This window comes from Crocodylus siamensis, chromosome 3, assembly GCF_052110815.1.
Source record: "Crocodylus siamensis isolate JL-2025a chromosome 3, ASM5211081v1, whole genome shotgun sequence".
NCBI lineage: Eukaryota > Metazoa > Chordata > Crocodylia > Crocodylidae > Crocodylus > Crocodylus siamensis.
The window spans coordinates 185,838,198-185,854,092 of NC_143397.1; the positions used below are offsets into that span (position 1 = coordinate 185,838,198).

At 42.4% G+C, this 15,895-nt stretch overlaps 1 protein-coding gene across 1 annotated transcript in view; it reads left to right on the top strand.

Moving 5' to 3' along the window:
* SNTG1 (syntrophin gamma 1) overlaps nt 1-15,895 on the top strand; it is a 335,406-nt gene that overhangs the window by 55,593 nt on the left and 263,918 nt on the right. The window contains exon 5 of the mRNA XM_090037318.1: nt 9,307-9,364. Within this exon, the coding sequence (XP_089893444.1) occupies nt 9,307-9,364 (58 nt within the window). The remainder of the gene's footprint in view (nt 1-9,306; nt 9,365-15,895) is intronic.

A 15,895-nucleotide genomic window follows, 5' to 3' on the forward strand; every position in this document is an offset into this window, starting at 1 on the left:
GGACTGACCTTAGAAGAAGCGACTAAGAAAAGAGATTAATGTGCACTTGTGTTATCATCGATAAGCAAATTGCTGAAATATTAGTTCTTAAAATATGTCTTGGTATTTTCACTTTTATCCTATAAGCCCATTGAAGACCCCTAGTTATGGGAAATGAATTGTTACATTGTGGCCAATATTACTTGTGAACCATGTCAACACTAAGCAAGTTGTTTCCCTGCAATGCCTTCCTGGGTTGTGTTTACTGAATAAAGTAGCATATGTCATTATAAGATAACAAAAAAAGATGAATGAAATCCTATAGCTACTATAGAAACAACCAGAACCTGAGCCTAAAAGGAAGGATTTTTAAAGTCTGGAAGATGAACTTTAATAAAACTCATTACATGGATGTTGTCAGTTTCCAATACAGCAATGTCTCTTTTAGAATATACAATTTTGGGGGAAGTATCAGGTTATAGCAGTTTGTTTAAGTAACAGGGAAATACTAGAAAATACAAAGCTTTACTAAACATAAGTAAAAAAATAACTTGGGGAGGTGGGATATATGCCCTCTTCATTTAAAATGTTAAAAATGGTTTTAACTGATTCTTGTTACTGTCAAGGCATTTCCTTCATTAGTACATATTAAGTAACAAGCACCACTATAGAAAAAATAGAAAAAATGTATTTCTAAGTTTGGAAACTTTGGGGGAGGTGGGCAGTGGTCAGGGAAAAAGGGGAGAGTAGAAGCTGCTTCTTTTAGATATATGCTGGAATAACAGCTAGGACAGTAGGGCCATGATCCTTGATTCCCTTATAAAATAGAAATAATAAATAATGGCATGTGAAAAGTGAGTTTCAATAATTCTATTAACATTGATTAATCAAGATTTTGAAATAGACAAAAATATTTTTATTTGTTTTGATCAATTTTATTTATTATAATTTGTATTATGGTCTCTGACAAAAGGCATTCAATCAAACTTATGTCAGTAACTGTAAGGTGAAATTCAGGCCAGAAATAGCGTACAAATATTTAATTGCTACATCTGCTTACCAAGGGATAAGGGTGGTGTGACAACCTGACCCTGAATGCACCAGATGTGCCTTTGACACACACACCTGGGGTATTCTTTAGACCAGTTGTTCTCAAACTTTTTTGTACCAGGACCCATTTGTAACCATCCAACCCCTGCCCCCCCATAGACCTACATGCATCCAGCTGCTTGGGCTGCTCTAACCACCCTGCCTGGCTGCATGCCAGCCATGTGCACGTGCACATACAGGCCCCTGCCTCCAACCACCCCAAATGGAAGCTCCCACCTGGAGCCCTGTCCCAAAACCTGCCAATGGCATCAAGCTTGGACCCAGGAAGAAGCTGCTGCAATGCCAGGTGGGTGGCAGCATTTCTCTGTCGCTCTCTCTGTCTCTTCTCTTTGTCTCTCTCAGCTTCCTTCCTTCCCTCCATTCCTCTCCCTCTAGAACCCAGCTGAAGCTGTAGTTCACCAGGAGCCCTGATGCTCAGCTGTAGACCCAGATGGAGACTTCCATCTGGGCAGGTTCAAATTACATTATGACTCTTGGCGGGGCTGCGGCAGTGGCAGCTGAAAGCTGGAAGGAGCTGCCACCACTGTCTGAGCTGCTTAGAAAGGTGCAGGATGGGCTAAGGGCTCTCATCTCTTATGTGGGGGCTCAGACCCCCTGGACTCCCCCTGTATTTTGAACCCTGCATCTGGATCCACAGCTGAGAGTCAGGGCTCCTGGTGAACTGCAGGTTCTGGGTTATGGAGAGGGGGGAAGGGAGGGTGGAGAGGGAGTGAAAGAGTGGGAGAGAGACTGAGAGAACAGAAGAGAAAGTGAGACAAAGAGGAGGCAGAGAGATAAGAGAGAGATAAAGAAATGCAGAGGAACAGAGAGGAGATGAGAGTGGCCCTCAACAGGTCCCCAAAATTCATTAAGTGGCCCTCCAGCCAAAATAATTCCCCACCCTTGCTTTAGACTAATGCTTGCTCATCTCTCAAAGTTTAAGGAATCTGGCCAGTTACATTCAGTAAAGATGATTCAAATGGATATACATTAGCAGGAGGTTATATACATAATATTTGTTCATTTTTTCCCACGAGACTTGAAGTTAGGTTAGAAATCAGGAGAGAATTTGGTGGTTGATGAGCTCTGTCAGGTACATGATTTTGTGTCGCATCTTGCCTTAAAATATAGGCACCTTTTTGCTTCCCCGCAGAAGAAGTTTCAAATGATGAGGAATCCATTGTAGCCTTATGTTGTTCCAGTGGTTAATGATCTTCATTACCATTTTGCCTTACTTTTATAAGAATGTGTCTAGCTTTTAACTTCCAATGATTGATTTTCCTGCTAAATTAAAGGATATCTACTATTAGAAATTTCTTCTCAATGCAGGTGATGACAGATAATGGTTAACTTTAAGTCTCTCATGCTAATATGTAATTCAGAACTGTAGACTTTCCTTTTCTTTCTTAGAAACAGAAGAGAAGTTCATAGTCCCCTTGGAATTCAGCATTCTTCCACACTACATTACCACTCTGTTAATCTATCATCAGTTAGACATGCAAGAATTAATTTAACTTAGTGGAGGATTATTTGTGTGACTGGGGACTCCTCTACACATGCAGGTAGAAACGCAATGGGATTTAATGCGTGACTTGCACAATCTCTGCTCCTGCCATGCTACATGTGCATAGCAGGAAGCATGATTGTGGAACCATTCATTAGATCCCATTGTGCCTTATTGCCAGTGCAGGGGAAGCCTGATCCTGGGCTCTTCCTGCACTTGCAAGAAGCAAGCTGTCCTAGCTGGGAGTCCCCCTCAGCTGCTGGGGCTCCCAGCTGTGGAGGAGTCCATTGCACCCCCACAGCTGGGAGATTGCAGCCATGCCTGCAGCTGCTAGGAATCAGAGTCCTGCAGCTGCAGACACTGTGTTCCAGCAGCTATCTCCCCCCCTGGGGGCATACCATACAACCCCATGGCTGGGAGACTACAGGAGTGCTCCATGCATCCCCATGGCTGGGAGATTCCAGCTGTGCTCCTCAGCTGCTGGGACTCAGAGTCCACAGCTGCTGGACTCTGGGTCCTGGCAACTATGGGTCATTGGCAGGACCCAGAGTCCAAAGCTGCCTGGCACTGCTGGGTCTGAGAGACCCCTCAGCTGTGAAACTCCCAGCCCCGGCTGCACATAGTGCACCCTTCTGGCTGAGAGCCTGGTCAGCTGATGGGGTTTCCAGCTGTGGTGGCACACCCAGCTACATGTGCAAATTTAAAGCTGGTTAGCAACTAGCTATTACATTAATACACATTTTCAGGCAATACATTTATAGCTGGTTGGATCTTTTTATGGCACAATTGTTAATTTGCACATGTAACTTTCTAAAGTAATTAAGCAGCTAACCTGGTAATTGCATGATACTGATAACATGTACGGGGGGCCTAATTGTTACTCAATGTAAGGATACCAGAATCAAGCACTTACTCATTTGAACATCACCTGCTTCTGTGCTTTTTGATACTTCTTTTTTGAGAATAATCATTTGATATGCAATAAAAGAAAAAGTGATGCTACCTTTGCAGGGAAGCTGAATCAGTTCTCCTTAAACATTAGACCTTGCTGCCACTAAATTAAATGGGAAAACTTGAACTGATTTTTATCTGGAGCAGAACTAAGCTGCTTTACATGGTCTCTGGAGTCAATTGTGCGCAGTAAGTTTCAATCAGAAGGAATTATTTTCTCAAACTTCTGAATTGCCTTCTGAATACTCATTAAGAAGTCATTATGATAAAGCATGAACACTGGGTGAACTTTCGGGACTGATGAGTAAAGCATAGTGTTTCAGGCAGGCATCATATCTTGGTGACAAAATTAAGATGCAGCGTTTGAGAGAGAGTTTGAAAGGTGCATGTTTTTTTAAATGATATTTTTTTTATAATCTGACAGGTTTAGTGTTCCTGCTCAGAGAGGCGATCAAATTCATTTTTCATTAAACAAATTAAGGTTTTCAGTTACAAAATTGTAGCTACCAATAATCTGTATGGTACCTTTCCATCTTTGTTTTAATCACACTTCTTTATAAGATTAGCTATATCAAAAGTTGACTAAGTATTGAGTTTGTTAGGCATTTGACTTTTTAAATGTCTAGTTGCATGCAAAAAAAGAGTCATGAACCCAGGCATGTGTATAAGTGCACAATTATGCATATGCACACACATACAACTATTCAAGATGAACCTGTGATTTTTAGACATGGATATTTTTTCTTCATTTCAAGATTAAACAAGATATGTTTGATAAAAGAACCAGCTGGGGATAGAAAACTGCTTTACTCAACGTCTTTAATTGATTAAAAATATAATTTCTAGTTTGTAATCCATGTCTACCTTTCTATGATTGCATGCTTATTCATGTGAGTAAGTTAGTCTGGAATAAGTCTTGGAAGTGGCTTAACCTCACCTATAAAAAGCACTCTTAGGGCATGGGTAGATGTGCAATTATACTGAGACAGGTGCACAGCTTACTGCTTGGGAGCCTGTCAGTAGGTCCACAGTAACTGTTTTACCTGTCTACCCCTAAGCTACAGTAAAAGAAGCTGAGCCATAATCATTTGCCTCTGAACAAAGTAGCAGGATTCTTGTAATTTAATTGCACTTACTGCAGCTCAGGAGCAAGATAACAAACACTGTCACACCAGTTTCATTTATTTCTTTCAGGAAATGTACATACACAAGTTATATACACTTTCAGTAAGTGTAACTGTCTTGTCTTCTGCTTCATTAGTTTGGAGTGTCTCATAGTGCAGAGTGGTTATTGCTTGTCAGATTAACACTATAAGTTATTCCATATTAATGTTCTCATAAATGACTTGTGGGATGTGAATATGTTGGATGTAACATTTTGCTAGACATTGCACTGATTCATACTACATCTTTCAAACCCCCCAATGGATCAAAATTCATGTATTAATCAAAACTGTGCCTCTTTGGGCATTTGTAGATGAAATGGGGGCCTTAAATTGAAGCAGTGCGTTTTTAAAAACACCGCTTCAATTTAGGCCCCTTTAAACCCCATGTTGTGCACACACTCAAACTTCCCAGCCTCTTTGGAGGGGAGGGTGAGCTGCTGGCCGGTGGAGCAGTCCCTGGGCTGCGGGGGGGGGGGGGGGGGGGGGGGGGGGGGGGGTGCTTCCCTGTGTGGCAGCTGTGGCCCCTCCACCCCAGGCAGCACCTGCCCACAGGCACCCAGCTCAGGTGGTCCCAGCATGCACCGCAGCCATGGAGGGAAGCACTGAGCCCCTGCACAGCTCAGGCAGGCTACAGGGAGTGTAAAAAAAAAAAGATCTTGGGCAGAACCTGCTTTCCCAGGCTGCTGCCAGGCTGCCTGCACAGGGTTCCTGCTTAGCCCCTGAGCTTCATGGGGGACGGTGCTTTGCTCCATGGCTGTAGGGCAGCAAGCTAAAACTCCTTGGAGGTGTTCTAGTTTGCTGCACCCCAAGTCATTTAAGGCACATTATGCTGCAAAATTTGCTACAGCAGCTGGAATTACTGAGCAATACACCACTGACGTGTGCAAACACCAATACCATTAAAGTGGTGCAGAAGCATTTAACCTGCTTTAAAGTGTTGTGCACACATGCCCCTTGTTTCGTCTACACCTGGCCCTTAAGACACAACCCATGGATGCTTCTGCACACAAATGAGCTCTGATATACAGTATAGGTCTGCTGACAGTTCTGAATCTTCTTTAAAATACAGAAAGGTACATAGATTATATATGTAGTGAGACCTGGGCACTACGTTCACCATTAAGGATTTTTGTTTCGATTTGCTGGTCTTCAGATTTGTGAAACTGCTCCAGAAATGGTCACACTCAAACAGAATTTAAACAAGACATTTTTCACTCTGGGTATTAGTAACACTTCCATGGCGGATGCAGCCATAAACCTCTGCAGCAGCATACACCAGTGGATAGAACATAGGACCATGAGCCAGAAATTCTTGCATGTTGTTTCAGCTCTCTCTAACTGACCTTTAGACTTTGAAAATATTATTTGATTTGGCTGCTAGGCATGCTGTAAAATAGCAATATGTTGTGTCTGTTTCTTCATTTCTGAAATGGAAATATTCTCACATACCTACCAGACTCACTGGTATATACCAACCTCTAACCTCCTTTTTTTTTTCCTTTCTTTCTTTCAGAGTTACTTGTATTACTGATATTCTTATCTGCTGACTTTTACTTGTTTGGGGAAGAAAATTAATGTAAAACAACCATAGTTAATAATACCGTGCTAGATTGAACCTGAATCCATGTTAGTGACCCTAGATTTTACTAAGTAGGAAGAATGTTGTCTCCCCTTTCTCTAATCAGTATATATAATCTCATATGCAAAGGAGCAAAAAGGGAAATACAGACTGTCAAACTGCAAAAAAAGATCATGCTTCCCAGTGCTTTATGAGACGTTCTTAAAGCGTCAGGTACAAGAACTCCAAAAACTGTGCTTTAGAGGCACAATTTTGACTTAAGCATGTGTGTTGATCTCTTTGGAGGGTTTTGAAAGTTGTAGGATGAAACAGTGTTCGTACTACAACAATGTCTACAAAGACGTTATATGGGACCCATGCAGTTTCCCGAAGTCATTTACTCTGTTATCTTCTCTACAATCTTCAGCATTGTTTGAGTGAGGGTTTGTGGTGGGGGGAGGGGGTTGTTTGAGGGGTTTGGGGAAGCTGTAAGAAGAATTGAATGTGCACGTTAATGGGGAACATTTGAAAGGAAGGTGAATGTTAGGCCATTTGTTTAAATGTTTTGTCAACTGGAATACCTTGTCAATAGAGATACAGCTCTTTTGATTAATCCAAAACTACTACTTTTCCCATATTTCTGGTATGGCTAGGATACAGCAAGAGATTCATATTTTTTACGCTGCAATATTATTTCATGATTCTTTAACATTATTTGTTTAGAGGTGAACAATCTAAGAGACACTTTAGGATACTGCTTGGAAGTTGTAAAGGAGAATCAAATGTGTGTGTTAATTAAGAATATTTGAAAGGAAGATGGATGAGACTTTTAAAGTCGGTGAACTTGAGCTGGATTTTTCTAACCAAAGAGAACTCAATTATTCTGAAAAACAAAGCAGAACAAAACCTCAAGGGTTATTTAGTAACATAAAGTTGTTATATGGGTTCATACAGTTCACCTAAATCCTTGAATCTATTTAAAATCATGGTGGGCTCAGATTTTTTTCTATGTTTTGAATAATCAGAACATGCTGATGAGGGTCTGTGTTTTATAACTCTCCCCATATACTGGCAATATGAATTATGAGGCATCCAGAATCAACTGAATATATTTTATCTAACAAGTTCCCTTCAATTGTTGTGATCTCAGCATTGGTGGCATCCTTATCCCTTCCTCTCTCTTCCTTTTCTGCATGGTAATGTTCTTATATTGTGTGAATTGTAGCTATGGTTTGCAAAAAGTCATTCATGTGGGCCCTTTTGAACAAATGGTTGTCCATGAACACAAGGCATGGACTCAGTGGCCCTAGAGTTTATTTTCACTCCTATGTTTTCAATTCCTAGAAAATGTCATAGACAATCAAAGTCTTAAAGATCCTTTTTGTTGGCAGCTACTGCCAGAAGGTATATTAAGCCACTATGAATTACCTTGTTCCATGGGGATTCCAGATCATTTCCTGACATCTCCACAAGAATAAGCTGGCATTTGAAAATCTATAGATGATAGTGCCTCTTACCTGCTAGCTCCTTTGCCTATCCCTACCTCTAAAGAAGCTATAAGATACATCACTTTGCTACCTACATATGTTCTAGGAGCAGAAATCAAGAAGATTTTTAAGTGGGTAAGTTGAGAGAAAGAAAATATTTAAGGGACAATTTCCCAAATAAGTTAAACAGAAAAGAGCAAGGGTTATAGAGCACAAGTCTTGTTCTTAATTCCACCCTTATTCTACTGGATCAAACTGTTAGATGTGAGAAATCAAAATAGCTCCTCAGCTGCAAGTGACTGCAAGTTAGAAAGGGTTCTGTAGCATCTCTGTGCCATTATGAGTAACCTAACTGTCCTTGCTCTGTCCCACAGCTGTATATTGGTCTGGAGGTGGGGGCGGGAGGAAGGTTCAGTGAGAGATGAATTATGGTGCTGAAGGTAAATTTTCATGCTGAAGAGGGGTTGGAGGGAAATGCTTGAGGAAAAAATGACCATGGCCAAATTTGATGGGTTTAAGTCAGATTTATATTTCAAGGTAGCCACTGCAAGCAAAAATAATTCAGAAATTATAGTTAACCTGGACATTTCTGATTCCTACCAAAATAAGCAAGGGTGGAAAATGCAGCTGTGGAGCGCATGCCAGTGCAATACAGTTCTGCCCATACTGGTTTGCTCTATATTTCTTTTCTCTCCTTTATTTTGCTTTTATTTTTAATGCTTTACATATAGCACCATGCAGGGTAGATTGAATGGCACAGTACAGTTGAACAGCTTCTTTAAGACATTGTGGTCCACGCTTTTTCTTATTGAAGACCTGCTGTTCTATTTCTTAGTGACTTCTTTTTTGTTCTTTGTTACTTATTTTACTGCCTGTACACTGTGTGTCTTGTGGGGATGTGCAGGCAAAAGTGTGTGTGCACACTCATGTAGCAGCAACAAAGATTCCTTTTAATCTGAGATCCAAACCTTTTGATTTTTTGGCTTTTGTTTACCTGTTTCTTGCCGGCACAAAAATCAGATGGTCACAGCATGGTTGCCATTACAGCATGATGCCCATTTTCCCTTTCTATTACATGGTCTGATATACTAATCTGTAGAAAATGTGAAGAAGCTACAGTGATTTTTATTCTAGTTCTTCAATTTTACACATTGTTCAGTCAAATACTATACTGATGGCTCTTCAAAGAGAAAAAGGAATTAATTACATTTGTCAGCTAATTAAATCACAGAAAAAGGAGCAAAGTGGGATATTTATATCTATACATCTGTGTATGTATATATACATATATACACAAATACATACATACACACATCTCCACCGCTCTTTCTCTCTCTCTCTCTATAGATATACATATATATATATGCATATATATATAGAGAGAGAGAGATGTGTGTATATGTATGTGTGTATATATAAAGAGGGAGAGAGACAGACAGACAGATGCATCTCTCTCTCTCTAGGTCTGCAATGCATTCTTTGAAATTTGTCTAAGATGCATTTAGGGTTAAACCCATATTTATAAACAAAAATAGTGTCAAGAAGATGTGATTAATTGTTTTATATTTCCAGGGTGGAGCAGAACATAATATTCCAGTGGTCATTTCCAAGATTTCCAAAGAACAAAGAGGTGGGTGCCTTATAACAGATATAGTAAATCATTTTACTGTAATTTGTGCAGAGGGTGGGACCAGGTGAACCTTGCTGTCCCTTCTAGCCCTGCAATTCTGTTGACTTCATTCCACTACTTATAGCAATGCTGGGTAATATTAGATATGATTATATTTGTGTTTGTGTAATTGTATGTAACTGTGCTTTGATGTACCATGACATAATCATCTCTAAATTAAACATATTCTAACTAAAATATGATCCTAGTAGGATTTTTTTCATATTGTTAGACATGAGGCAACTGGTCAGGAAGGAATATGTGACATCAGTAGACCATCAAGTGTAACCTCATTGGTCATACTCTCTTCAAGCCAGGACTAATTTTATGGAATTGCTTCAAAAATATGAAAAATTTGAAAGAAGAAATGTAACCCCTCCCCACCAGCGACTCACAAATAATAATGCCTTTTATGTTCTTAATATGAAAATGATCATTTAGAAAAATGACAGTAGGTCTCCCTACTTTTCATCATTCCACTGAACTAGCCAACAGAGTGCAGTTAGCTTGGGGCTGCCACACTCTTCAGATGCCCTGGACAGGCACTTCAGGGGACCAATCCTGCAAACCCTGGAATTCCTCCTGCAGGATGAGGCACATGAAGACCCAGGAGCACTTGTCTGGGTTTTCCCACTTACAGAAGCATGCCCTGGGAATAATGACTTGGGATAGCAGGTGTTGTCTCTGTCCCTTAGTGCAGCAAATCAGCTGTGTCAGGACATATCCTGGCACAGCTGATCCTGTTCCATGGATGTTTATAGACTTAGAAAGATGGCTTAGTGGGCAAATAATAGATTATGTGGTTTTATCACATGTCTTAATGTATGGATGTGATTGTGTATTGTGTATTTTTTATCTATATGTTAGTGTGTATATGCTATTTATTGGCCAAGCTTGGGGGGCAAAATATGGCCCGTGCCCTGGATTTAGCCCACAGCATGATTTTGTCCAGCCTATGGTGTGTCCTTTGGCCCTGCCCAGCCCAGACACAGGGTGCAACCTGGGCTGTGGAGGGTTTGAATGGTCCCACTGCCCCCAGCCATGGAGGTGCTGCTTGGCACAATCCACCCTGTCCCTGCATGTGGCTCTTGTGTGCACTGGGAGTTGTAGTCCATGAAGCTGGGTGGTGGGTTGGGATTATGGTTGGCACTGCAGCAAAACTTAATTTCCTGACAGCCCCTCCTGCTGCTGCCCAGGAGTAGGTGTGTGTCCCACTGCCACTGACCCCATTGCCCAGGCAGCCAGGCCCATCCACCCCACACTTACTGCTGGGGGGCACCAGATGTAGTTGGCAGGCAGGCAGGTGGGGTGTTCATGGAGACTGGCCCAGCACCCCCACAGGAAGTGTACACTCAGTTGGGCAGCTGGGATGGAGCTGTAGATGAGTGGGGAATGGTATCTGGGAGTGGGATGGGTGGGCAAAGCTAGGGCTGCAGCTGGGATTGAAGGGCAGTGACAGCATGGGGCTGAGGCCTGGGGCAGAACCACGGTCTGCTCCCTGCACATCCCTGTGACAGGCATCGGTTCCAAGCCCTGTGGTTCCCTATGGAACCAGTGCCCATTGCGGGGATGAGCATGGCTCTCTCCCAGGCTCCAGCCCCATGCCATCACTGCCCTGCAATCTTGACCCTCACCCTGTGCCCAGACACTGCTTCCCACCCACACGTGGCCCCATCCCATGTGCTTGACCAAGTGCATCCTGCCTGTGGGGATCCCTGCCTGATCTCCATGGAGACCCCCCCTGCTCCATCTGGCACCCCCAGCAGTGGATACAGGGCAGACAAGCTTGGGGGCAGACAGGATAAATTGGCATCTCCCTGGGCAGCCCCCTTTCCCTCTCCCTCTCCGCTGTACGAGGCTGTGTAAACAGCTGTGAGAGGGAGCTGAGGCTGGGTCAGCACCCCGTCACCCACCCCCTGCCTCTAGCCCTCAGGAGTTCACCAAAATTCAAGTGGCCCTCTAGCCCAAATTATTGCCCACCCATGGATTAACTCTTTCTGTGAGCAGTTGGCCTGCAGAAGCTACAGAATGTCTGACCATCTACTACAGATATAAGTATGTGTTTATATATAAATAAAAAGGTAAAGTTTACTTGCCTACAAGTACGTGTAGGTCATCAACGACTTCAGAAAAAAATCAGCACCTTGGCATTAAGTTTAACCAAACATATACAGGAGGAAATCTTTTCATTTCATTTTTCAGCTACTCTGTACTTTTTTGTTCAAGGAGAGAGAGAGAGTTAATATTGTGAGATCTTCAACATATTTTAACACTGAGGTGCTAATCTATTTTCAAGTATATCTTCCTGGGACGATATCTGGCTTCATGGCGCAAAGTAGACACTTAAAGGTGCTGCACCTTGGATAGGGGAGAGTGAGTAGCAAGTTGTAGGCCTGAGGAAAGACTCTAAGATACAGAAAATGCTATTTGAACAACCTGTTTGTATTCCTTTTACTGCTTTTGCAAAACTATTCCATGTCTCCTGTTGCTTTGTAATCACTTTGCTCACAGGTAAAGAAAAAGACAAGTAGTTTTCATTAAGAGCTGAATCTGGGGGTAGGGAAAATACAGCTATTAAGTAAAACAGCAGTAATGCATTGCTTTCATGGGGCCATGGAAGGGAATGAATAGATTCTATCTGTTGGATTATATATCCCAAATGCTGAAAATCAAAAGGATATTATTTAGACCTTTTCTGTTTGACCTATAAGCATTATCTGACTTTTCTTGTATTGGCCATGCTTTATCTCAGAATGTCATCTAACTGAGAAAGGCAAGAGAGAGAGACTGCTTCTCTAATAAGAAGAAATTGCTTTTTATATACATAAAAATGCACTGTTTTCTCTTTTTGATTATGGAGAAAAGACAAAAACATTTTTCAAGCTAAATATGATAAAATATGCTCTCAGGTTCTGGGTGATAAAAACATCTACAAACCCAGAAAAAGTTTCTTAATTATGAAATAAAGTTATAGTTTATAGCCCATATTTTTAAAAGTGACTTGTAATTTTGTTACCTCAGAACTGATATTCTGTCAAATGATAGCCCTATATTACATAGGCTTTAGCCAGGCAGATATATACCTTTATTCTTCCTTTTACTGCACATGGGGGGGGAAATCTCAAAATAAGCAACCTAGAGATATCCAAAGGGTGTGCACAGCCAAGTGTTTGGTGGGAAGTTCAGTTTAGACCTAGTCCAATGGTTCTCAACCTTTTTGGACTTAAGGCAGCACTTGGAAAATGCCAGCCTTGTTTTTCACTTGTTTTTTGACTACAGAAAAATAATAGAGCAATTCTTCTGTTGCAAAGAATGTTGAAAGACAGCAATAGGTCAGAATGTTTTTAACACTATGGATTCCTATTTGAAATCTCTGTATTTATCTTTTGAATCATGTTTATACATGTAACACTGCTAACATTGTGTGGCATCTTTTGGCACCCTTGAAAGGATCTCAAAGTACCCCGAAGTTTTGCATCACCCTGAGTGAGAATCACTTTAATACTCTCTGCCCCCTTAATGGCTTAAGCTACTGCAGTTGTGTCATTAGTAAGCCTTAACACAATTGTGATACACCCTGTCCCTGGATGTAGCCAACTGTGCCCTTGAGACACACTTTTGAGGTGTTCTCACATCTTCAGGGGTGTCCTTCAGCCCAAAATCTTTCTCTGCTGTCTGCTGCTTGACCACTGAGAACAGAACAAGATGCCTCAAGGTCACTTCCCTGATCTATGGTGCTTCACCTTTTTCCACATCAGCTAAGTCTTGCTCACTCTTAGCAGATTAGATTTTGCCAGCTATACAAAAATCACACCCTACCAATATGTAGAGAAATATTAGAACAATAACCTGATTTTACCCTGCATCTTAAGCCTAAGAATGCAGCTTCTACTCAGCTCAGTAGGTTAGAAAATAGCTCCTGCCTGTAATGTTCATGTCAGGGCCTCTTGCAAATTTTCCTTTCATCCTTATTTACTCAGCATGCTGAATGAGGGGCTAAAGTCAGTCTCTATTTCAGAAAAACTAAAGACAAACACTTTGGGAGTAGACAGAATTGACAATTTACGCCTGATCTGGCCACAGAAAGGGGTTTATAGCCATGACCAAACATAAATGCACAGCAGCAGACTGCTTTAAAAATGCCCAATTGCATGAGGGTTCAGATGAAGACATTTCAAAACAGCATCTTCTGTAACTTGTGTCTGAGCTGTTTTCAGGGGAGAAAAGGAGTGGAGGGAAGTTGGTCTTGGGTTTTTTTTCAGCCCCCACTGGAGGGTGGTGCGGATGTATTGGAGCCCCAGCAAGGTGGAGGGGGGTGCAGTTCACCTACCCCACTCTCCAGCATTGGCGGGGAACCCCTAAGACAAGCTCCCTCTGCTCCCTTTCCCCCATCCCATTCTGAAAACAGAGCAAGCTCACTGCAAGGAAGGAGCTAAGATAAACTGGCTGCAGGCTCATAGACAGTGGCTAGATTCTCCTCGTCTCTGGAATCAACAGTTAACTCCTCTTTGCTCTGGGGGATTGTTGTAAGTCAGAATACATCCTGCAAAGCACATTCTGTTACAGCAGGCAGCCTCACTTCTCTCTGCACCCTTTATCTCAAGCCAAAGGTTAAGTATTGTTTCTCATTTGGCCATTTACCTACAACATCATCCAGTGGATGCTTGGGGAGCCTATACTCTGCATATAACTTTTTACCCTTCTGTGTGAATTTGCTTACCAGGCCAGACTTTTTTTCTTAATATAACTATGAGCATGAGAATATTTATTTTTTATTTGCTGAATATTTGCTGAATATCCTTTCAGACATAAGGTTACTAATCCAATATCCTAAATACACTGCTTTAATCCTTCCCTGAATAGCCAGGTGTCATTTTTGCCCATCCCTCTTCTTCTGAAATGTAAATTCATCATTGCCTGGAAGGGTTTGGCTTATGTGTGTCCACAATGACCTGTTTGACTGTTCATTAAACCCATGTCAGATGGTACTTCTCCATGACTTCTCCACGATTACTTTTCCAAAGTGTGAATAACTGAGGAACACTTAAATTAATCAGTGCCCTACTAAACAGTTTTGGCCAAAATATAAAAAATATATCAAAATTGCACTTATATCAAATACAACAATTCATGAAAACATCATAAAAATTAAGGCTAAATTAAGTTTGATGCTACCAATATGTAGAGACTATACATGCCATATCACTATGTGACAGACTCATGCCTGGCACCACTGCTGACATGCCATGGGTGTGTCCTGCACCCCAGGGGCCACATCACACCTGACCCACTCACCTTCCATTCCTTCATGTTCAAGTAGATGAACATGTACTTGCCTGCAGGTGGTACAGTGATTCTCTGAGGGTTCAGGTGTAATTGTGGTGGTGTATCTTCTGTGGGGCTCCTGCCCTCCTACACCCCACTCCTTTCCACTCTGGCATTGTTGCCACTCTTGTTGATATGTCAAGTATGATGCAGCCTGATCTTCTCCTTGGGGAGACTGATGGGTCTTGAATCCTCATGGATCCAATCACAGCCTTTAACTTTTTAAAAAGGAAAATTAAATGGATAATATAAACTCAAACAGCTCAAACTTGGTAACCAGGCAGGTTAATGATGTCTTGCTACACCAAGCTTCCATACTTTCTGAGTATGGGTTGCTCCATGGGATCTTGCATACCCTTCTCATTCCCATTATTGGGCCCCTTGTGCCATTGGTGAGATGCCCTTTCTGTACAGGCCTTTCCTAACGTGGTGCTGGGCCAGGTTTGGCTCTACCTCATGATGGTTACTGGCATGCCCATACCTGGCAAGTGCTCCCACGAGCTTCCTACTACTACATTCCTGGCCTGCATATACCCCTGATGGACTTGCACTATTAGGAGGCCTCTTTGGGGAGGGTCTCGCCTGTTTCCCTCTGCAGGCTTTCTCAGTTTACTTGCTCATGGCTCCACTGGGCTTGGGTCTCTTGGCATGGGCTCCTGGATAAGTGCTTGAACCCTGCCACAGGTAGGGCACTGCCTGGCTCCACCTGCTGGGGTGGCATCCAGTGGTGCACATCCTGCAAAGTGCCTCTGGGGTGCTCGCAATGGAGAGAGCATCCATAGTTCCTCCAGGCATCCCAGCTGAGAGACAGCCAATGTCCCCTCTACCACACAGAGGTTGGCTAGCTGACTGCCTGCCACAGGGTGGACATCTGGCACCTCTTCATGCCCTCTAGCAGTGAGGAGAGCATCCAGCTCTTCCCCAGGCACTCTGGCAGGGGTGAGAATGGCCAAACCTGCTCCTGGCATTCCAGCTAGTGTTCCCCTCTGCTCCAGTCTCCAGTGGGCTTTTGGCCTGCTGCTCCGGAGCACTGAACAAATCAGTGAAGTAGCTCTAGTAAGTGTGGGGCTGGCTGGCTTGTTTGCAGCTCAGCCACCCATACTACTGAGGGCAGGTGGGTCATGCATATGTCTGTTACACAGTAAAACAAACTGAAGGATATATGTG